General features: G+C 28.0%; 2 protein-coding genes across 2 annotated transcripts; both read left to right on the forward strand.

The window, feature by feature from the left end:
* Positions 1-2,268: 2,268 nt before the first annotated feature.
* On the forward strand, positions 2,269-3,204 carry LOC129962917 (solute carrier family 35 member G1-like). Its single transcript, XM_056076918.1, has one exon. It carries the CDS (start codon positions 2,269-2,271, stop codon positions 3,202-3,204), a length of 936 nt encoding a protein of 311 aa, XP_055932893.1.
* Positions 3,205-20,902: 17,698 nt separating this feature from the next.
* LOC129962918 (solute carrier family 35 member G1-like) lies at positions 20,903-21,475 on the forward strand. The gene has a single exon (XM_056076920.1). It carries the CDS (start codon positions 20,903-20,905, stop codon positions 21,473-21,475), a length of 573 nt encoding a protein of 190 aa, XP_055932895.1.
* The last annotated feature ends 3,992 nt before the right edge of the window (positions 21,476-25,467 follow it).

Here is a 25,467-nt window from a genome sequence, read left to right on the forward strand (position 1 = left end):
TATGTCGGCCAGTCCGTTTGACCTGCAATTATCAAATTTAGCACAAATATGTATTAGAGAGTACGAATGTGCAGCTAGGAGCGAGTTTTTAAACTTTTAGTTAAGTAACTAGTAAGCGGGATATTGGAGTTCTTCCGCGATAATTTTTGTAAATGTTATATTAAAGCAAGAGGAAATAGTTTCTTCAAAACTTTCTGACATAATCTCTATTAAAGGCGTTATATCACTTCACCCATATAAAATTTTTTATTATGGCAGTGAATGTTTGTATGATAATGTTCATGATAATGCTCTTTTAATGTTCAGTCTTGAAATTTTCTACCTAATTTTGAAAACTAAGGAAGAAACAAGAGGTTTATTATATCCTCAATTTATATAAAAAAAAACCAGAATATAAAATTACATTATCGTTTAAGATAATGTGTATTTTAAATTGATTACCCAGACAGTTAGATCTTAAATATCACAATAATGTCATGGAACTCATAATAGAACAGGTTTAAAGCTATAAAAGCAGCTAAAATAACACGCCTTTGTCAAAATTTGATGCTTGAAATGCTTTATAATGAGACACATGAACATCAACTTATGTGTATGAGATTTAATTAAAATTGAACAATCCACATTTCAACAGGTCGCTAAAGGAGGTTAAATGATATTAAAGATAAAGCTGAGGAAGTATTTTCATGCATATTATCTTTTATTGTTATAACTTTAGAAGAACGGTTTAACATCGTATTGAAATTAGCTCATTTGGGAGCAGTCAGTGATTTGACATAATAAATTCGAATCCGGATCTTACAGTAGATTCAATTAATAAAAGTGTCACTCACAATTCCAATTGGAAAACAACTTTTGCTCTTATATTCGTCTACTTCTTTTTTATTAGCTGGTTCCCCTGGAATGGTGGTTTCATTTAATTTCAGTTAAAACTAATACATTATTAGATGTTCATTCTTTCCCCAAATTATGTGCATGAACCTAATGGAACCGAGCCTTATGAGATTATACTGCCATTAATAATAACGTCATTAATTAAACGTCAAGGTAATTAATTTCAAATTGTACTTATTTTTTACGCTAATGTAATTCCTCATGCAGAATTGCTTAGCTAATTAACTGTATCTTTTTTTTCTTAGTTTGCGATACCGTAAGAAAAATTTACATTTAGATATATGAAAAATGAATTAAAACTGCTGGAATTTCATGGAAACAATAAAAATTTTGTTAAAAATTTCTGCAAAAATAATTTTTAATGCATACATCGCAAGCACATCTTTATTATTGGTAAAGCCGAACATTCACTATAAATTTTACAAAAGGAAATTGCAAAAGAAAGCTAACTTTAAAACATTTCAGATGTAGCAAAAAATGACCTTGACAGATGACTAATATGAAATTCATTTTATTATTTTGATTAAATGAACATAATTTTTTTTAGAATTGCTTAAATTATCTAATTCTATAGACTTGCGATCAAAAGTTAAAATGATTCTTCTGATTGCCTCTTTCTTTAATTCATATGAAAAAAAAATATCCAGCTTATTTTCTTCTGCAGCAAACCTTTGTTATATAAGCCAAAAGCGTGCATGTAACAGCGAAATACGCATTTTAAACATCACAATACTTAAAGGCATTTAAATATCTCGAGCTTTGTGGAGAAGCACGAAGAGTAATTATTCTATTCAGAAACTAGGGAATGTATTTTTGTTTCATAACACACACGAGAAAAAATTTAGTTCCTACTAAGCTTATAAGATGCGTATACTTTCATATGAAATGTGTCACGATCCCTTAAAGATACAGAAACATTCTTCTCGAAATATGAAGATCGGTCTGAGTGAAGTATCATAGTTTTTAATGTTTATTTTTACTTGTCAGGATTGTAGCAAGAGATTTTCTGTCAGTTTTTATTTATTGCTTTATCGCGTTTATCTTGCTCCGAAACAATTCCACTTTTTCAGAATGTAATGATGAATGGTAGATTCTATTTTCACTTCAAATAGAACAGTGAAGAAAAAAATGTTACTCCAGAATATCTGTCTAAAGAAATATGTTTCAAATATAATTCCAGTTTATGTTTTGTTCATAGTGAAGGATTATTTGCGAGATGGTTCAAGAATAAGTATCAAAATTCTTTGTAAGTTCATTTTGTTGATTTGTAATATACGAAATGAAGATGACTTTGATAATTAGCTGTGTGATAAAAAACTGTTATGTGGTGAAAACTAAGTGAAGTTTTTAAAAAGAACTAACTGATCCATTACGATGAATTTCAATACTCGTGACTTGGTTTTGGCTCTATTGTGTGCCTTCCTTGGTAGCGTTAAAGGTTTGCTAGTATCAAAAGTAAAATCTTTGGGGCCAATTGAAATTTTTGGACTAAGAAGCTTAGGAGCAACATGTCTCATTATACCCATAATCATTTTCTGGAACTATAAACTATGGTACGACTACAAAAGTAATTTGATACTTCTAGCAAGATCGATTGTTGGTAACATAGCCGTTTGTAGCTACTATTTTGGCTTCGCTTATCTGCCAATTGCTGAAGCATCACTTCTGTTTTATTCAACGCCTGTATTCACAATCTTTATTGGATGCATATTTCTGAAGGAAAAATGTGGACTAAGTGAAATGGTATCTGTCATCTTTTCATTATTGGGAATCATACTGGTGTGTTTTCCAGACTTCACATTTGATTCAGCCAGAGGTACTACAGATACTTTCAAAGGCGTGGCTGGATCAATTATTGGTGCCATTGCGCAAGCCGTTGCATTAGCTGTGGTCAGAAAAATAACTTTCATACCTCCAGCAGTAGTTAGTTTCTGGTGGGCTCTAGTAGGAATTCCATTTTCTGCTGCTCTCAACAGTCTTCACACTGGAAGACTTCATTCCTGGGAATGTGGGATGGAAGCCTGGATCCTCATATTGATTGCTGTGATAGGTTTCGTTAGTGAACTATGCCTCGTAGCGGCATTGAAATCAACTGATGCTGTTATTGTATCAATAGCACTTACATCGGAGATTTTATGGGCTTTCATTCTACAAATATATGTGAATAATGAATGGCCAGAATTTTGGTGTATTCTTGGAGGTATGGCAATTGTGTTTTCTATTTCTTTGTCACCTATAGTTACTTGCATATCTTCGAAAAAAAGCAAGTTTGATGTCGGTAATGAACAATCTGAAAATGTTACCAATTAAGAAACTAACAAATTAGTTTTATTTCAGTCAAATAACTAAAAATGTCTATAATCCTTTAATGATATATTATTCTGTTTTTGCAAAATATTATGATATTTAATTGGGATTTTTTCTAAAGATCTGCTTAAATGTGTTAAGTTGTTAATAGTATATGTACTACAATGCATTTTTTATAGATTAAAAAAAATTTTAAAAATGTTTATTACGAACTTTTCCGAATAGTATTCTGTGATTTAGAAATGATTATTTCTCGGGACTTTAATACTTTATTTATTTCTGACCGATGTTTATTTGTTGTCAATAAATAAAGTAAATATATTTATTTTATAAACGTTTATATTATTAAGTTGTTTTAATGTATATATACTGATTCAGTCATATCGATCATAAATGTGCGATGTTTACCACAAGAGAGATTCCAGCTTAAGAGAAATGTGTAATAAAAATTATATCCCCATTGCTAAAAATAATTCTTCATGTTTTCATACAAAATTATCATAAAAAATATATTGTTATTTTTATCATTTTGAAATGCCGACATTGAAATGAATAAAAAACGCCCAATTAATTGGAAGTTGATACTATGATCGGAAGTATAATTTAGAAGTTAATAAATTAATAAATGTATTTTATTGAATCAGTTTTTTTTGTATACAGTAAGTTTATTTTTATCAGCACTAATACTAAACTGTGGAAAATACTTAAATTTAAATTTAAAAAAAAAACTGTTTACTTATTTTGAACGATCTTTTTATTTCTTTCTTGGTTTTCAAAATGATGATATTCGAATAAAATATAATTAACGAATTTGTGACAAGATATCGTTTCAATATAAAGCATGAAAAAAGTAAGTGTCACTATTTAAAAGTTTTTTTTTTAAATTTCTGATCTATATCTCCGATATAAACCTTTTTTTTATTAACCGCTTAACTGTTTTGCCCGTATGCCAAACGTGCATCGATTTATCGAATTTTGATAGTTGTAAGCAAAAAAAACATTCATAACGATTATAATTCAATATTAAAATTACTTTGAATACATAAATAAGTCAAGCATTCAATGGATTTCCATTTGAATCAAAATAAGAAAATATTCCCAAAATAGAAGGTGTCATCTTATTAGATAATAAAGAAAATAAAACAGTTAAGAATAATTTTGATCTTTTTAAATGTAATATGAAACAATAAGGAAACTTCCTTTTAAAACGATTCAACAATTAACGATTATCAAATGATGGTGAGTTAAACTCTCGTGCAGTTTTTCTGAAACTTGTTTTCTTCGGTTTCGTGATTAATTTCTTATTAGGTTCTTAGAATTACGGATAAGCATATTTTTTTTTCCAGTTTTTTTTAAGAGTGATTTTTAGCAACCGTGGCAGTTATAACATTTAATAAGATGCAATCATTTTAGGAACTTCGTTGTAATAAATTTATAGCAATATTACATGGCTGTTTCCTAAAACATACATTTTAGGCAACAGTAATTATTGAAAATTGGGAATGGTTTGTATTTTTGTATTCATTTATTCCATTGAAAAAACTAAATTTTGCTTTCTCATGTACGAAACGTACATTGAGACAATGTTGTAATAATCGAAACTTTGATCTCAAATTCTTGTTTGAAGGTATTAAACGACAAATCATATCTTGTTTACGCCGTCTATAATTGTTTGTAAAGAATTAATTTTTTTTTAGTTTCATTTTAAAGTGTAATAAAAATAATTTAATGAAAACTTTGCATACAAATTTATCTTTAAGCATTTTATTTATTTTTTAAATTCATTTTTCAATCGTTTCCTGCAAATTGATTTATTTTTAAACAGTAACTGTTAATGTTTTTAACCAGCAAATTTATTTTTAAAGATTACAAAAACTTAAACAGTTTTTTCATGCTTTTTTTATGACCATATGCTCTGAATACAAAAATGACTCAATAATTTTTAAATCAATTATTATTAATTTGATTTAAATTAATAATTTCGAAATATTTCTACATAGTTTCACTTTCAGCATTCATATTTTTTTTATCAAGAAAAAATAATATGAGTTGAAGAGGGATAAAGGAAATAGGAAAGATCTTTATTAAAAAAAAAAAAAATAAATTAGAAAGTAGATTCCATGAAACTCAAAAATAATTCTCACGATGGTGCCTTTGAAGAAAGAAATCGATTTTTAAAGGTTTCGAAAATAAAACTATTTATCATAAGAAAATTAAATCAAGGAAATGGTCTTAAATCAAGGAAATAATGTAAATAAATAAACTAAGAGAAATTTTGGTACTCATTTTCATTTCTGAGTTCTGTTTTGATTTTTCGTTTCTTCTGAGATTCTATATCGTTTTTAGTAAAAGAGGAGCGCCCTCTATCGGCACAGCTTTCACTTATCTTATTGCTCTTTATTTGATTAAATACCGTAATATTTCAAAATTATAAAACATTTATATTAGTTCCAAATTCTAATGGTTTTAATTCGGAATAAGTAGAATAATTACTTTAATAATAGTAATTAATCATTATCTATGTATTTATTAACATTTTTATATATTTTTTTTATTAACGCTTCAAGATTTGAAAATCAAAATGTTCTTTCGAATATAATCTGAACTAATAAAATAATAATAATAATAAAAACTGGGAGAAATGTTTTTGGCACTCGTTTTCATTCTTAAGGACAATTCAGCCTTTTCATGGATCATTTCTACTGAAAGGAAGCGCCCTCTATCGGTAGTGCTTCCATTTATTTTTATGCTCTTTAATTTACTGAATTGCGCAACATTTCAAAATTATAATATAAAAACATTATATTAATTCAAAATTCTAATGGAATCGTTACTTATTTATTTACTATTAATTTTATATTTTTTATTAATATTTCAAGATTTGAAATAATTAAAATATAATTATTTCAGAATAGTGTAATAAACATCATGCTTTTTTTTTTGTATTTTAAACATGCATTTCAAATTATACTAAGCCATTATTCCTACCGATATTCATTTCTCCCAATACTGTAATTTCTTTTTATAATAAAATGAAATTGAAAATTTTTAATACATACTGCAGATAAATTTAAACTTGAAAGATTACAAAAGAAATTCCGAATTTATGATGAAAAGATTAGTTGTATCAAATAATTTCGTACAGATAAGTTCTTATTTAGGCGAATAAATACACGTAAAATATTTTATCACTCAAATACATTAATAATTAATTTCCTTTTGCGACCAGCTGGTTCGTCGGGATTATATTTAATCTCAGTTCAACCTTTTAGATAAAACTTTATGTCCGTAATTTTCTCAGTTTTTCAGATAATAAAGTAGTATTTAAAAAAAAAAAATCTTCCATTTGCTCTGTTTTATATAGGATCTTTCCAATGGAGACCTGAGTCCTTACATCCTAACGTTTTAATACGCAAATGTGCATTCCATTTATCTTCTCAATTTTCTTCTAAATCTTTCTTCAGCTTGAAACAATGGAAGAAAATCAATCGATTAAATATTTGATGAAACAATGGAAGCGGAATTGAATTTTAAGATAACAGTGCATACCATTATTAGAAATAAAAAAAAGAATATTTTTTTAAAAAATTGCCAACAAATCAGGAAAAGTTTGCAGTACTACTACTTGTTACAATTAAAAAGATAATTTTTTGAATTTTGAAATGATGTAAAATAAAGTTTTGTGCAAGGCAATTATATTTTTTGAAGTAATCACAGAAAAATGTCACAGCTTTCCACTTACTTTTTAATTATGATTTTTAAAAAATATTCCGAAATGCACATTTTTTACCTTCTAAAAGTATATACGTGCCAGATTTGTTAGCTATTAATCAAACGAACCTAGTCCGTAGAGCAAACTCCTCCTTCTCACACACGCATGCAGTCATGTACATGTATTCATCTTTATTCATGTACATCATACATCTTTATTCATACATCGAAGAGACAGAGATCAGCACATTTTGTTTAAACCAATCTATACTTAACAGATCCAAAAATCGTCATTATAATACCATATATACTTCCAGAACATGAGTTGCCAGATTTTCCAGCTCATTTATAGCACATCATTTATTTCTAATGAAGAAAAAGTGTTTATAGACATGCATTTACATCTAAATGGAAACTAAAATTTCTTACAAAAATGTACACCGTTATCGTTACTTGCAGGTTCATTTTTAACTCTAGTATACCACAGTATCAACTCCTGTGTTACACATCTTAAATTATTTTCATATTTCATTATTTACACCACTAAGAGTACAATATTTATTTTAAAACTTCTCTAAAGTTATATAAATAACGCTCGTCTCGTATTACATTTGAAATAAAGTTCCGCTCGCAGCGTTGCTTTAAAGCTGTATTGTTTCGTGCTGGCTTTAGTTATTTAGAATTTTTAATGATCAAACTATCGCTATATATGGATGGCTTAATGGTACTTAGCATTCGAAACTTTACAATGAGCAATTGTGTGTTTGCTTTGGAAGAGAAGTGTTTTAAATATGTTACAAAGAACACTCGAAAACGCTTTTCGAAATAACAGCAAAGAGAACCTTTTGATCTCTTTTGTGGGCGTTCCTTTCTAGACGGCTTTTGTTCTAGAGAAATTCTTCGCAGAAGGAAAAGATAGGGAAAACAATTAGAATGGAGATCAAAAGGATTTTCCACTCTGTCATTAGGGCGTGGCTAGAGTTTCCGATTTATAACTTCTCAATTAGCCCCGATGCGAAATTAGAAGGAGCTTAATTAATAATTCTAAACAAACAGCTTAAACCTAAACAAGCTGCAAACAGAAAAGAATATCTCGATTCGAAATACATTCGTAGAAAGATACCTTTAAGAAAAACAAGCACACATTTTGAAATTAAGAAAAATGAAGCTGTAATGAAAAATTCACTTCAATGAAAATGAAGCTGTTTGAAATATTGCAGAATTTTTCCCTAGTAAATATAAAATTTATATTTTATTGAAAGTAAAGGTAGTTTTGTAATTGTACAGAAACTGAAAGGAGACATTTCCATATTGTTTCAAGTAAAAAATAAAATAAAATAGAGACGGTATTGTGTTACAAAATAAATGAGCATGAACGAATTTTTTTTTGTGATGGTTTATTTTTATTATTCTTTAAATTAACGATTACTGAAATTTGAGTTATAAAATGATAATAAAACAACAATTTGCATCATCTACGGGAGACGGAAAATGATAATAATAATAATAAAAAAAAATATGTAAAAGTGCAAAAAAAGATCTTGAATATTTTTTTCAATTTTAATGTAAGCGAGGTTTCAAAATAAAAGAATTGTCTGTTAAAACAGTATGAAATATTGTAGAATGATTCTTTATTTTTTTGAGATTTCCAACTTTTTTACTTTTAACTTTTACAATTTTTACCATTTTTTGAAAAAGGATGAGCTTGCAATGAACACTTGAATGTGATTCGAGAAAATTGAATATAAAATCTTTTGCATGTAATCGAAAGTAAGAAGTTTTTCAGAATTGTTACACATGAAATTGTAAAAATACCATTTTATAAGAAAGTTACTACAGTAATGGAATCTATTGAAACTAATATAAGCAATTCTGAAGTTCAAGCTTTTAAGAAACCCAAGAGACAGCATAGTTACAAGTGATATATGTGACTAACGAAGTATTACAATGTATGGTTTACTTCCTAAATTTTATTTTTATAGTACTCTACATTAATATTTTATATTCTGTTGTTGAAATCTTCTTGCAAAACTTATACTATTGGATTTTATTTAAAATTGTTTTCCTAGTATTTTTAATCATTTCAGATTTTCCACTGTCCTCATCGTGAAAACTTTTCATGTCATAAAGAGGATAGAAATGGTCTAGTAATAAAACCACGGCTTCGGATACGAGTTTCCTTTGATGGAATCGAGTTCCGATTTTATCAAAGAAATGCTACATAAGAGAATCTGATGTACGTTAAATCCGAAGGGGCAAAATTTTGTCTCGTTAATTTGATGCGGTTGTTTTGAGAGTGGATATTGATTCAAGTATTATTTCGTCATCTGACGATGGTTTTATAACTACGTGATCCTGCCCAAAATAGGCTTCATGTTGTTTAATTACGAAACGTAAATACAGCGTAAACTAAATTTATTGTCATAAGATTTAGAAATATTTTATTCGAATCTTTTAAGAGATCATATCAGACATTACTAATTTTACTTGAATGGATTAGATTTATTAGATTAATGTCCTGATTGAAATTACATAAGATTTATATTGGAATGGATTCCTGAATTTTTAGCCAGATGACGACTTTTGTGCCTGAGTTAGCACAACATTTTAAAACCACAACATTTTTCACATAGATGGAAGATTTAATAACTCCAAACATACATACACAATGGAATTTCAAGGAATCGGAACTCAAAATGATATCTGGTGATCTTCTAATCCGAATCTATCTCCCAATCACTGCAGTAATCCAATCCTGAACTTGGAATGAATCTTAGATGTGAACGGTATTAAATAATGAAAACAAAATCTGGAAAGGCATATTATTCTAGATGTGATTTTTTTTTTTTTAAATCATGAAAAATTTAACAAGATATTGTGAAACCTATAATGCTGTATTTTTTAAAGTGTGACAATATCTTAGTGGGTTTATATTTTTAGAAATTCGAACTTTTGAGTGAAAAATATTTTGCCAAAATGGTAACTATTGGAAGTTAACATCTTTTATGCCGGCGTCCTGGCATAGGGATAGCGCGTCTTCCCCGTGACCTGGGCGTCCTGGGTTTGAGTCCCGGTTCGGGCATGGTTGTTCTTCCTGTTCTATCTGTGAGATGTGTGAATGTGCCCCCCTGTAAAAAGGGGTTGTGCAAGCGAATGTGATGCGTGAGTAGCTAAGACGTACTCTTGGCCCTAGTTGGCGCTACTAAAAACAAGAGAAGCCCCTTTGGCTTAAAATCACTGACTTCGTCAGCGATCTTGTCCATGGCAAGTGCCATTATAAAACAACAACATCTTTTATTTGGGTCGATTTAAATATTTCATAAAATATACAAATGCAATTATAAGTATTCTCACAAGCATTTAACATTTGATTGTATTATTTAAATAAATATTAATTTTAAAATTACGAATTAGCTTCGCACCTCATGACCATATAAATCTGCTCAGAAGAAAAATTCATTATTAAACTGCATAATACCAGTAATATGCCTCTTTAAATATCTATACGATGTGAATTATTTAATTACAAATATTCATGCGGTATGAGTATGCAACGATGAATTGCTCCACAAAAGACTCGCATTTATGTCACCTGTCAACATACATGCGTAAAATAAATGCAAAATTTCAGCAACATATGTAACTGAAGCATTTTATCAGGACTGTGACATGGTAGATTGGTATTGTTAAATATCTACCTCATAATGTAGTAATTATTCATAATTATGAACGAAATACTCATAATTACAAGTTTTCGAACATAAGCGGGATTTTCAATATAATTAACAATAGAGAAATGCAAGTATTGCAGGTATATTTTTAAATTTTCGAAGAATAATAAATAGTTTACTTAGTATCAAGTGAGGGAAAAAAAAGTTTCTGATTTTACGATGTTAAGCAATTTTATTCATTAATTGCCAATATTGATCTTAACAAAGATGATTAAATAGCCTTCTGTCCTTTGTTTAATATTTACAGGTCAAAACATCCATAAAATTTTCCCAATATTACATTTCCAAACTAATATCTCCCTCGTAGCACGTCAAACATCTTTCAAGTGAAACTTATGAGCCAATTTTGCAGAGACCGAGCATTTAATTTCTGTTATTTAACTTCTTTTCCTTAAGTTTCTTTCTCAGTTCAAACAGAAACTCTTTAATCATTTCTCGAATAATGAAGTCCTTTCTTGAACATAAATTAAATTGTATCAACTGTAACTTGAGTGGAAAATTAGTACTCAATTTAGGAGAAATGGACTGTAATAATACTCATTCCTGTTGGACAAGAATGATTAAAGACGGTTTGCTCAAACTCCCCCTTTCGAAGCCCGTAGCCATTTGTGCCCAGCTTAGCAAGCAACAGCAGCCTACAATGTTTCACATATATTAATCCAATTGATCAAAACGTATTGTGCCAAAACCTTAATTGCCCTTGTTGCAGCGCCGCGCTTCGACACTTTATAGACATTTCAATGGAAAATGCCAAGTGCCTGAGGGTGGAATTAAATGCTGCATAAATGCTTTCTTCTTTCTTTAAGGGAACTCGACCGCAGAATAAAGAGTAAGAAGCATTTAATATATATGTATTTTAATTTTTAAAAGAAAAATTTTTTTTCATTGAGTTATTTAAATTAGAATGATATTTTATAGTATATTTAACAAACTGATTAGTGCATGATTTATTGAAACATATTCATAACGTACCCGACTTTTGGAAAATCTCCAGAAATTACAAATTTATTTCTGATTAATTTTCATATAGATTTATTCAAGCAGAAAATGTAGCTTTCTTGATATCCTATTTTAATACATATTTAATTTAGTCATAAAACAATTTCGTTTTGGAGCAATCAGAAGAGTATTTTAGCATCGAAATTGTATTTTTGAACCGTGGTCAGACGATGATGACGACATCTGAACCAGTAAACTCCCTGACTTAATTAAATTTCGTGCCACAACATTAGCGAATACTTCAGGTCCCGACATATTGCTGTCTTTTTGAATAGATGATAGGATTTTATTGCTCTCTTTAAATCACGCTTTTCGGATGTTCGAAATTACTTGAGAGATGCAGTACTTACCAGAGAGGTTTTTGAGCAAAATATTAAGTTTTTATTGCAATAATTTCTGACATTTAAAAAAAAATGAAATATTTTGAATGTATTTTAATGGCGAAACATTTGTCTTGCATTGTAAAATGCGAAAAGTAATTTTGAACTTAATAAAGTTAACTATAATTCAGCATTATTAAAGATCATACTAAACTGAATACTATTAGTCATTTTGAAGAACTTAATCAAATTTTTATTCGTGTTACAAATTGTATAGGCCGAAAATATTTCAACAAATTAAATTAGAATACAGCATATAGAATAGAATAGATAATAAAAAATAATTAGAAAAAACATTTCAGTATTTTTTTTACTCACATAAATATTTTCTTTTATAAATATATATACTTTTATATATATCTCTTATAAATATATTACTTTTGGTTTTATGGTTGCATATGATAATCTTTTAAGTGTTAACTGTTATTGGTGCAAATTACAGAGATTATTGCATTTTTTATTTAAAAAGTAATTATTTTTATATTTTCGAGCATTTTTACTTAAAAGTAAATTACATTCATTAGGTACAAAAACATCGTATAACTTTTAAAAATCTATTAAGCGTGCGAGTTTTACATAATTATATAAAAATAATAATCAATATATAATAAGTAGAAATAATAATTAACAATATGTGATAGGCTATAGCAATAATTAATAATATATTATTAATAAAAATTATGTAAATAAAAGATTAGTAATAAAGAAAACCAAAAACTAATTAATAATGTATAAATATAACGATTATGTTACATCTGTAAATTGTTACTTATCTAAAAGTTTGATATATTTCAATTTATTACTAGTAACTTACGTAATCGATTAATTCACCCATAATATTACTCATTAAAATAATATACCTCATGAATCAGTAAAGTCTACAAAAATTAAAAATGTAAAACTTGTTTTAAATGTTGTATTTAATATTAATAATTTGGAATTAATTATTAAGGAATTATTCAATATATTAGTTTCCAACTGAAACTTTCGGACATAATAAATCGTTTCCCTCTGAAAGATAATATTGAAGAACCTAAGAAATGGCAATTATAAACTTAATAAAATGTTTTAAAAAATTAATTTTGTCGAAAGAAATAATTATAAATTCAAAAATGAAAAATATATACGGCTAGTATGAAATATTATAAACCGACCATCAATTCAAATTTCAAATGTTTTTTAGCTGATAAATCAAACGTATCTATCATTATTATTAGTTACGTTGTTAGGCTAACATTGTTAGTCTATCATTATTAGTTACTACGAGAACCTCAAATAACGGTTTCAACTTTTTTTACATCATTAAAATATCTTGAAATGTAATTTTTTTTACCTATTATTTATTATAGATTATTATTTCTTATATATTATGTAAAACTTGCACACTTGTAGATTTAAAAAAATCATACAATGTTTTATAGAATTATATTTCAAAATGAGTTTATATATATATTCTTGTACAATTCTGAATTTTCAGTTTAGATATATGAAATTTTTAAAGAAACAAAAGATACTACAAGATATTTTCCATACTCCTAAGAAGTGAGAATGAGGTGGTTAACCGCTTAACTGTTTTGACCGAGTGGATACGTGCATCGATTTATAGAATTTTGATAGTTGTAAGAAAAAAACCCCTCTATAAAGATTATAATTCAATATTAAAATGACTTCGAATGCATAGATAAGTCAAGTATTCAATGGATTTCCATTTTAATCAAAATAAGAATATATTCCCAAAATAAAAGGTGTCATCTTATTAGATAGTAAAGAAAATAAAACAGTTAAGGGTTTAAAAAATGATTTTTTAGAGCTACTGTGCAATTTTTTTTTTATAGAATTGATAGAGGTCCATTAGCAAGGAAATGAGCAATACTAAGGAAAATATTTCTTAGGTAGTGAATATCTTTTTAGTTTATTAATTTGTAGAATCAACTGCATCTGAAATTCCTAGCAGTAAATACAGACGCTTGTATGCAAAAAAGATTTCCTTTTACTTCGATACTCAATAACGCATATTTGATATCAATTCATTTGCTAAATATGCATCTATACTAATAAAAGAAAATATGCTTGTTTGTATTCTTTCTGTCTTCGCTCTGTGGGGGGCTCTGTGGGGCTGAACTATTGGGCTTCGAACCACCAAATTTAGAAAAATATACTTTGTACATTGAAATTAGTATTCATCTATATACAGATAAAATATTTTTTTAATTTTGACAAATTTCAATCAATTCTTTATATATAATTTCCAACAAATGTCTTCACTATTGTAATGAAACTATGCACATATATTTACAAAAAATGAAATGTCTTTTTTCCTTTGTAGGAAATTAAAGAATGTGGATTCTTTTTTTTTTTTTTTTCGTATTTATTGGCAAAATGTCAAAGATTTAAAATTTATTTTATTTCTTCAAAATTTTTGTGGAATCTTTCTGAATTATTAAATAATGTATCCTTATACGCTAAATATTGTACTCGTTATTTTTAATTTTTTATCAGTATGTTTCAATACAGTTTTTCGACACCCGATTCCACCGAAGAACCGTCGTGTAAGGGGGTCTGTTGCACGTTAAATCCGTCAAGCCAAACGTCCTCCCGCTGGTGTGGTGTGGTGTGGTGTGGGGTGGAGAGGGAGGTGCCAGCTCAGATGTCGTCCTCGTCATCTGACCGCGGTTCAAAATTACGAGGTTCGTCCCAAAATATCCCTAGTGTTGCTTTACAACGGGACGTTAATATAATTGAGCTGAACTGAACTGTTCCAATACAGTTAATATGATTTTAGATATGCTGACCTAAAATTATAAAAGTCAAATGCACCATTTATAAATCTAATAAATAAATAAATAATATAGAAAACGAAGTTTCCTATTATCTATTAATTTTAATAAGCTTTATTTACAAATACTATTAATTTTAATAATTATCAAATGTACCCATAGTTTTGTTAATATTATAGTTTTAAAAGACTATGAAATAGTTTTACAATTCCTGGTATTTTACTATTCGTTTGAAAAATACATAACTTATTCGTTTTATCTCTTTCTAATTAACGCAAGATATTGGTCTAAAATAAGTCCCACCAATCTAAATACATTTATGTTCTCTGTGATGATGATTTATGATGAATAGGTATTATCTGTATCTAATTCATAACTGGTAAGCTGAGGAAAATTTAAATAATTATTCAGAATTTGGAACTTTATTTTTTAAGGCTTATACAAAAGCAACATAAAATAGGAAAATTCACATAAAATAATTTGAAGATAAGAAAAAAGTGAGAGGGAAAAGTAAGATGACAACGATTAAAGCTCTAGTTTAATAAATTGTACTAGTATAATAATATTACATAAATATAATAATATATAATAATATTCACATAAAAAATACTAGTCAAAATGATCTGACGTTTGATTTAAGTATCCTTAAAGCAATGGAATTTTGATTAAGTGAAGGGCACAATGAATATTTAAAAAGTGGTTAGATACATATTGAAAACTTCTTTGAAAAGTCGTAAGTATTAGTTCTATGACCTTGCTTTCGTTTGTTATTTTAAACGTTTCCGTTTTCACAAGTGCTATTAAACTATGTGAAGCAAATTGTCTTGGGTCGATAATGAAAATAGTCTTATTCTTATTAATTTTTGGTTATCTAACATAAAAATTACAACAAAAATCTCCAACTGGTTTTTATAGGAGATGCATAGATAGTCGATTTCCTTAATTTCTTTGAAATATGCATGAAATATGGGAATGTTAGGTTTGTATAATATAGGGAAATTATATAAGTAATAATGTCATTAAATTCAATGTACTCTTATATAAAGTTAAGGGTATAGGTAAATTTATATCATATAAGTTCCAAATTATAATCATTTTCAGAACAGCCTTTACAAAAATATATATTCTTGAATTTTGTAAAATGTGTAAATATACAATACATATATATATCCGAAAGAGTAAGAATTAAAGATACGGTCCTCAACTATTATTATTTTTAATTATTATAGAGTAAAACAGTGTTTTGCAGAAGAAGGTTCTAGCACTGTTTCACTGCACTGTAATTCTAAAGATAATATTATGATGGTAATAATATTTGGTAATGTTTAATTAAGATAATATTTGGTAATGGATTGTTCCTTTTTAAAATATTAAATTACAGAAATCTTAGAAATGAGTTAGTTTCAAAAATTCATTATCTTATTTGTGTTTAGCATTCCAAAATTAGTAAAAAAAAATGGCTATTTTAATCCCAGTAAAAATTTAATGAATTTCTTCAATTTCATGCTATTTTCTTAAAACATAATGCTTGCCTTTTATCGGCTAACAATGTTTTACTATTTTTGGAAAGTTCATCTGACACCTTACCTCATAAAACACTTTTTTTTAAATGACCCTCAAAAAGCTAAATATTGGCAAAATCTGTCGCCGAACTTTTATTACATTACATGTTTTAAAGTCAAATTTCTGATCAATCTGATTAATAGTACTTATTTTAGGGCGTTTCACCAATTCAACAAATTTGTTTTGGGAAATGGTGGTTTCACTTTTCAGATTTTAATAACTCTGTGCTGTAGTCTCTTTCCCAATAGATAAGGCGTTTGAAAATATGAAGACATAACAGGTATTCAAAATTACTTTAAAATACTTAATTTCGAAAAAATTAGCATTTTTTTCTAAGCCTCTAAGAAAATTTGATTTGTGACTTTTTATGATTAATAAATCCTTTAGAAATTTCTTTTGTTAATCTGTTAGCAGTTTTCTTTAAATTATCCAGGCAATTTTTTTTTACGACGTCGATATCAGTGCATGTAGGTTATTCAACTTAAATATATCATTGATATCGATATATATCTGCTGATAATAAATTTAAAAGAATCCTTGGAAGTTATCTGAATGTTATCATATTACATTGATAATCGCGAATAATCTTACTAGATAATTTTTAACTTTTATATTTCTTAGTGAAATAACAGCAAAAAAGTCTTTCCTTTTCTGATATCTGAAAAACATTTATGATGGTCAGTGCCCTAATGAATAAGACATTCATTAAAGAAAAATTTAAATAGTATATGGCGGCAAAAAGGAAATTATAGAAAAATCACTGTTAAATAATTTTTCTGCAGCTCTGTCATATTAACTGCCCCGTACTCGAAAAGAATTTGATGGAATCATTTTATTTCTTCTTGAAGTAAGACTAAGCTATATAAGGTTAAGAATTAGTCATAGTTCTATTACTAAAAAAAGGTGAGTTTTGTACAATTCACATGATCGTGTAATTCACACAATCTGATGAATATGATTTTTTTCCTATTCCCAAATGTCCTTTTTTATTCGGCCATTTATCTATAAAATCAAAATTATATTCTAGAAGGGTTCGAAAGTTTTTGAGTTTGGCCATCAAATATAATTTTTCCCTTTCCTTTCCTTTAATATTCATTTTTTCCCTCTGGAGATTTTTATACAGTTTAGAAAATAATAGTTACAGCCATTTCTAACAGTACAAGTTTTCTTAAAGTAATTTAAGGCAAGAAAACTTGAATACAGATTTATAATTTATTCCTTCCGATTTCTTAAGTATTTCTTGAAAGTAATTGTTCTATTATTTTCTCCTTTGAAGTGCATTCTAAATACATTCTGAGCTCTATTTACGACAGCAGCAACAGTACTTCAAGTGCATATTTTCGAATTCTCCGCAATTCAATAAAATTAAACTTAGATATTTAGACCATTGATGTTATTCTTGTAAAGAATCTTCTATTATTACTACCAGAGTGGATAGCTATCCGTAAATTCGGATAAAATAAAAAAGGCAATAATCTATAACGTTGAAAACAGTATTTCCTGTAAAGTGTCTCGACGTTCATACTGATAAAAAAAGTGCAGTCTTCAGCGTTGTTGATAAAGTAGGGGAAAAAATTTGATATTAGGTTATTATTGTTGTTTGAAGAAAAATTAAAGGAACTACTTGCATTTAATGGCATTAGCAATATTGGAACATAAAGTAAATTTCCTCTACTGGAAGGCTCCTTCTTTTATACTATTCTCTGTACCTATATCTCTGCCGCACGCACGCACGCACGCACGCACACACGCACACACGCACACACACACACGCACACACACACACACACACACACAATTTTTGCGATGGAATTAAAATGCGTCTCTAATATGAATTACTTCATGTTTCTTCAGAAGATACTTGTAGGCTTGAGCTTGAGTATAGAGGCGAGATCAAGGCATCAATTACAGTTCATTCAGGGGATGCTCCAATATTAGATATCTTTTAGTGTGTGATGAGCATAACGCTTTACAATTAAAAGGCAAATCGTGATTCAGAAATAAATCATTAACTCAATCAGTGTGGCATTCAACGAAGAAAAGTCGCATGGAAGTTTTAAAAGATTCTGGCTGTTTCTAAATGTTCTTAATCCAATTTTGGTTGAGTCGCTGATCCATCTGAAGTTTCTGGAAATAAGAATTAAATGTGTCCGTAAGTATGATGGCAAGCATTTTAGTTCTATTTTGAACGGTCATTCGTCTTTATATAAAGATTTCACTAATACTATATGTAGATTTAAAACTAGTATGTTAATGAAGAAAGACTAATATATTTCTATTGAATATATGTATATAATATGCAACCAATTTTTATTTTATTAAATTCACTTTTTTGTATTGTTTTTGAGAGTAAATTAATTGTTCTTTAGAACTATCTAACGAATTATGCAAACTGTAATATTTTTCTGTAAAGTTTTATGAAAATATTTTCTTAAAAAAAGTGTGGATAAGAGTTGACTCCTAAATTCGTAATTAATTTAAATTAATATTCACTTTCTTTTTCATAGTTAAAGGGTATTAAGTATCTTGGTAAAAAAAAGTGTCTGATATCGAAAGGATGAGTAAAAGCTGTCTCTATGGTTAACGTGACGCAACGACGTGAAGAGACATAGTTAAATTAAATCTATTCGTAAATATCAATATCCAGTTACTATTGAAATGTAAATTATGAAATTTGGCAAGTTCCTTAATAAAGAGCTGTGAAATATATTTAATTATGGAATAATTACAGAAACCATAGAGTGTATACGTGAGGAATTTAAAAAATACTATGCGCGCCCACGAAAAAAAATATTACTCAATAAAAAGACGTAATGATATTTTTGGTTAGTTCAATGCCTTTTTTAAAGAAAATGTTACGCAATTTATAAGATCGCGTTTGTTGAGATGATTTGTAGGATCGCTGAATGCGATCCACACTCGAAACTCTGGGGAGATTTTCAGGTGTATGATTATCGAAAAGGGATAATCAGAAAATTCGAAGCAACCAGATCTTTGGACTGAGGAAAAGAATATGCCTATTGTAACATCTTGGAGATACAGATGCTTAAAGCTTCTGAAGTCAATGACTGAACGAGATTTTTGTACATCGCTTATTTGTACTATCTTGATTAAAATAGTATTCTTTATATAGACTTTGTTATATACAGCAAGGATATTAAATAAATTATCATTGTAGTTCTCGACACACTTCTTCCACAGTGGCGTCCAGGGGTCTGCCATCCTTTTTTTCATCCGTTTCTTTTCGTCACTCCCCACCTTCCACTACCTCTTGTTCTTCACTAAAAAGTCTTATACTGGAGGTGGGAGAAAATTCTTTGAACTCAGCTGCTGCCGGAGTAATTCACACTATTTTTGTGAAAGTAATTGAAGATTTGCGTTTCAGAGTCAGCATGCCAGAGTTCGATTTCTGTATAAAATTTAATATTATAAGTGCCATATTAAGTTGCCAGGATGAATATTATAATAATAAAATCTTAATATCAAAAAAGGAAAAATTAAAAACTTTTGAAAAACCTCTGTTATCATTGTAATAAAGGAAAAATAAATTTTTTTAAATCAAAAATCCAGTGACCAAACAAGGAAAAGGTGCTGTAATGCCATAATGGCCATAATACGAAACAAAGAAATCCATTATATTCACTATGAAAAATTTAAATGCATCATATTTATATAATTATAATTTAAATTTACTTTCAAGTTTTTCCATTGGTGCCTTAAGTTGATTTTTTTAAAATTTTATTTCTGATAGGATTTCCAGATTGTAATAAAAAAAAGTTATTTTTCCTTTTGAATATAAAGATAAAAGTATTTTTATTAGAAATTATATTTATTTTTTTATAAAATGATTTTATTCCATTTCACATTAACACACATCTTTATCATTACAAACAATGATATAATTTAATTTCAGAAATCAGAATAGGAAAGATGAAGAGCAGATAATTTTAACAAGCTTTGATAGCATTTCCGATTATATTGAATACAGTTTCATTTTTTGTTGCATTCCAGAGAATAAATGACAAATATTCCTTGATAAATCGTTCAAACAAATTTTAAAAGTTATTTGCAGTTAATATTAAGGAGATGTTACTTTAATATTATAGTTCTTTTGAAAATATCAGGCACAATATTTGGAATTTGCAGATCGCACTTTACCGAATTTTTGATTTTAGAATCTCGGATAACAAAGGGTGAATAAAAAGATCTTTTCTAAATATATTGATGTATTCTCTTCTGATCACCTGAAATTGCAAACAATAAGAATGCTGTTTCACCTTTTAAGTTCTTTATCTTCATTCGTTATCTTCATCTTTTTCAAATTCATCTTTATTCATTATCTTTATACCTATCGCGTTCATTTTCACATCTTTGAACAAAAAATAGTTGCTCTGTAGTGATATAACTATGTTTCAACAAATTACTGTTCAAGCTGTTCCAATGGTATCGTTCAAATTTTGGCAATAATTTGGAATTGATTTTGATAATAAACTGTAAGTCAAAGGATGGTTGAAAGTGAACAAAAGTTTTATTCTTGAAGATGAATTTCAACATCCTTGATTTGGTTTTGGCTCTGTTGTGTGCAGCATTTCTTGGCAGCATTAAAGGTCTACTTGTATCGAAAGTGAAATCTTTGAATCCAATCGAAATTTTTGGACTAGGAAGTTTAGGAGCAGCGTGTCTCATTATACCCATAACCATTTTCTGGAACTATAAATTATGGTACGACTATAAAAGAAATTTAATACTTCTGGCAAGATCGATTGTTGGTAACATAGCAGTTTGTGGCTACTATTTTGGGTTCGCTTATCTACCAATTGCTGAAGCATCACTTCTGTTTTATTCAACGCCTGTATCCACAATCTTGATTGGATGCATATTTCTGAAGGAAAAATGTGGACCAAGTGAAATATTATCTGTTATCCTTTCAATGTTGGGAATCGTATTGGTCAGTGTTCCAGATTTCACATTTGGCACGTCAAGAGATGCTACCAACACCATCAAAAGCATAGCTGGATCAATTATTGGGGCAATTGCTCAAGCTATAGCTTTGGTTATTGTTAGGAAAATAACTTTTATACCTCCAACAGTGGTCAGTTTTGGTGGGCCCTGATAGGTATTCCTTTTGCTGGTGCGCTCAATAGTCTTCATACTGGAAGATTCCATTCCTGGGAATGTGGAATGGAAGCCTGGATCATCATATTGATTGCTGTGGTTGGATTCGTTAGTGAACTGTGCCTCGTAGCGGCGTTGAAATCAACTGATGCGGTTATTGTATCTCTATCTCTGACAACGGAGATTTTATGGGCTTTCATTCTACAAATATGCGTGAATAATGAATGGCCTAACGTTTGGTGTATTGTTGGAGGTATGGCAATTATATTTTCGATTTCTTTGCCACCCATATTGAATTGCATAACTTCGAAAAAGATAAAGCTCCTTATTGAAAATGAATATTCAGAAATCATGACTGTCCAATAAATATAACAGATACACATTATTTTGTTAAACTTTTAAAAGTATGCATTTGTGCTCTTTATTTTATATTTTACAATGTTATTTTGTTTCAAATTGTTTTAAATACCTTTTTAAATGCTATAAGTGATCTACAATTTTTGAACGTTATAACCTGTTAAATGGCTACCATTCTATTTATATTTCAGTTACATTTCACTTTCAGAATCAAAACAGAATGCATATATCTCTAAAAATGACAAAACAATTGTGAGCTATCATATATGTCTTATTAGTTAGTTTTCAAAAAGTCGTTATTCTTTTTTTTAACTTTATTTCTGTGTTTTATTTCGACATTTGGAGCACCTTCGCTTAAGATAAGGAATTCAGATGCAATTTTTTGAGAATTTATTATTTTTTAAATAACATATGCATTTTATGTAAATTTAATTTTAAAAATAAATTTCTATTAACTTTCAACAATTTTTTTCTTTAAATTTTTTTAGAATTTTAACACAATTAACACAATTTTCTTAAATTCTTTCTTAATAATAACACAATTTTCTTAAATATTATTTATTTATGTTATTCCTTTACATGCCATAATTTGCTCTTAATTTAACACAATTTTTAATAAAGTATTCAAAACAGATGTGGCAAAATTCAACGCACATGATTAATTCTTTCCGAGTACATAAAAATTTGGAAAAAAAAAATGTATCATTTATTTTATTTCATATCAAATAAATGAATAACTTCCTGATTTTTAAATGTTGAACAATTATAGTTAATAGTCTTCGATTTTAATATTAACAGGGATGTTAAATAGCCTTTTTTATTTGTTTAGTATTTTCAAATCACATTATAAATAAACTCTCAATATATGCATTTCCGATCAAATATTTCCTTCGAAATACGTAAAATATCTTTCATTTGGAAGTTGTAAACCAATTTCAGAAAAGCCAGTAATTTAATTTGTATTGTTTAAATTCTTTTCTTTAGTTTCTTTCATTGCGAAAATCCTAAACCTTTAAACCTCTCTCGAACATTAAATTCCTTTCTTGAACACACAATGAATTCTATTTGAATTTACGTAGAAACTCAACTGAGGAGAAATGGGCCGTAATTAATACACATTTCTATTGGACAAAAATTATTAACATCGGCTTGCGTAATTTCCTCTCTGCTTAGCCTATAGCAGTTTGAGCCCAGCTCAACAAGCAGCAGCAGTTTGCAATGTTTCATATGTATTTCATATCCAATTTATCAATATGTATTTTAACCAAATCCTTAATTGCCTTTGTGGAGCACTGAAAATATTTACTTCCTGCTGGAATTGAATGTGGTGTAAATAAATACTATTTTGCTCTTTCCGAAATAAATAAATAAGGCTATATTTTAATATATATTTCAAAAATATTTTCTTCAATAAAAAGATAGATAAACAACATCATTTATATTTGTTTCCTTTAAATTAACTTGTAGATAATGTAGGTTGATTTTCGAAAAACGAAGGAAAGTAACATACAATAAAGAATATTTAAATTGGCATCGATTTTACACTTTATATATTATTTTATAAAACCGTAATAAACATAGAAAAATGTTTTTATTTCATGTAATTAATAGTTAAGTATTTAATGTTATTACCAATATTTTTTTGAAAATGTATACATATCTGTGGTATTTTATCGAACATGAGACAGAAAAAAATAAAACTAATAAACATTTATGTCATTTAAAACGTGTTATCTTAATAGATCAGATGAAATAAAATTTGACATTAAAAAATACATAACAATAATTGTATTGCGTTATGTTGTTAGCTTGACTATCTGAAATAGAACTTTGTATTTGTTTTAGAAATCACACCGGGAGGAGGCTTTTGAAACACCGATTTTTTTTTTGCATTTGAGTAAAAGTATTTATCTGATAAAAAAAATTAAGTATGGAAGTTTTAATTATTAAAAACAAATGAACTGAATCATCGAACGTTAAGATTGTTAATATAGGAGAGGAAAACATTTTGATGACGTATGTTTCGAAAAAATATTTTTTTTCATCTTTTTTTCTATTTATTCGAATGTAATGTTTGGACTATCTCTTAATCACGTATCACAAGGAATATATAGTAAAAACTGTAGAGTGATTATATAGTATTTTTAAAAAAAATTCAATATCCTCTGAAGAAATAAGGTCGACAAAAAATGCTCATAATGCTATTTTATTTATCCTAACATTTATTTATGCCATGACAGGTGCTCATTTTAAATGCAAAACTGATATCAATGCTTGATAGTGAAAAAAATTGAATTGTTAACTTTATATACAACATCGAGATTCATCAGACTTCGAAACCTAATTTTAAAGACAATTAACGTAAAAAAAAAGCTTCTTCGTGCTGCCATCTAGCGTCATAATTGATTTTTATTTTTTAGAATTTAATTATTCTTAAAACGAGTTTCGATTTAACTGTTAAGTTATTGTGTTGCACCCAATTTTTTTTTTTAAATTGCCAAGATACTTCGTTAATTCAAGGAAACGGAACGATCTAAGTTTATGTATTTTAATATTGAAAATTTAAACTATTTACTAAATTACTATACAAAATTATGGATTATGTCCCATTAAATTGAATGGATTGCTTTGAGCTAATGTTTTGATAATTCAGAAAATAGAATTATGAATTTAAATTATTACTACTTTTTCATACAATAAATTTCGTCAGAATTAACTTAAGCTTTACTCTAGTCTCTAATTTTGTGAAATAAATAATTATTTTTTGTTGAAAAATTCTGAAAATTATGTTCAGTATTAGTATCCATATAAAATTTAGAAAAGAGTCAAAACTATATTGCCTTTGTTTTCTTTTGCAGTTTAGATATTGCAAAGTGTGTAGTATTATGATCAAAATTTAGATTTAGTGAATTCTGCTTCTTTTTGTGCTATTTCGCAAATTGTGTTCCGGAAAATTGGGAAGTGGAGAGTAGCAGGCGAAATTCGGATTTGCGATCTAATAAAATAATTACTCAATCGTTTTTCGATAATAGAATAGTATAGATATAATTTATATGCCTACGCAAAACTCACCGAGCTCCGTAGTGCAGTCTATTTAAAAATGAATTCATTGTTCTGATTCTTTGAAAACTATAAAAGACTGAAAAGCCATTAAAAGTTCATAAAAGGCTGGAAATTGGACATGCTCGCACGCACACATACATACACACAGCCATCAAAATTTATTTTATTTTAATTATCACATATTTAATGATAATAACGCTGTATCAACATTGTACAATTTATTTTTAATACTTATAGCCTTAGGTTTTTAATTTTTCAATTTTAGATTCGCTACCTTTAATTTTTTTATTAAAAAAACGGTGATTCTTTCTTTCTTTTAAGCAATCCTTTTGAAAGAAAAAATAGTAATATCAATTTCAAACATTTATTTTCGTTATGGATTCGATTCAATATTTCCTAATGCTCAAAACTGCATGGCATTTTATATAGCATTCCATCGTCGGCTCTGTTCTACCGAATGTGGCATTCTTTCGGTTGTTTTCAGTTTGAAACTACTGAACTATAACAGTATTTTGGTATTGTTTTAGAAATTTTTTTGTTTATTATAATAGCAATGCGAAAAGATGAAAA

The sequence above is a fragment of the Argiope bruennichi genome, chromosome 3 (assembly GCF_947563725.1).
Source record: "Argiope bruennichi chromosome 3, qqArgBrue1.1, whole genome shotgun sequence".
Lineage (NCBI taxonomy): Eukaryota > Metazoa > Arthropoda > Arachnida > Araneae > Araneidae > Argiope > Argiope bruennichi.

What these genes read in the sequence shown, in the direction of transcription:
- LOC129962917 (XM_056076918.1), top strand. Translation starts at nt 2,269, where the DNA reads ATGAATTTCAATACTCGTGACTTGGTTTTGGCTCTATTGTGTGCCTTC.
- LOC129962918 (XM_056076920.1), top strand. Translation starts at nt 20,903, where the DNA reads ATGAATTTCAACATCCTTGATTTGGTTTTGGCTCTGTTGTGTGCAGCA.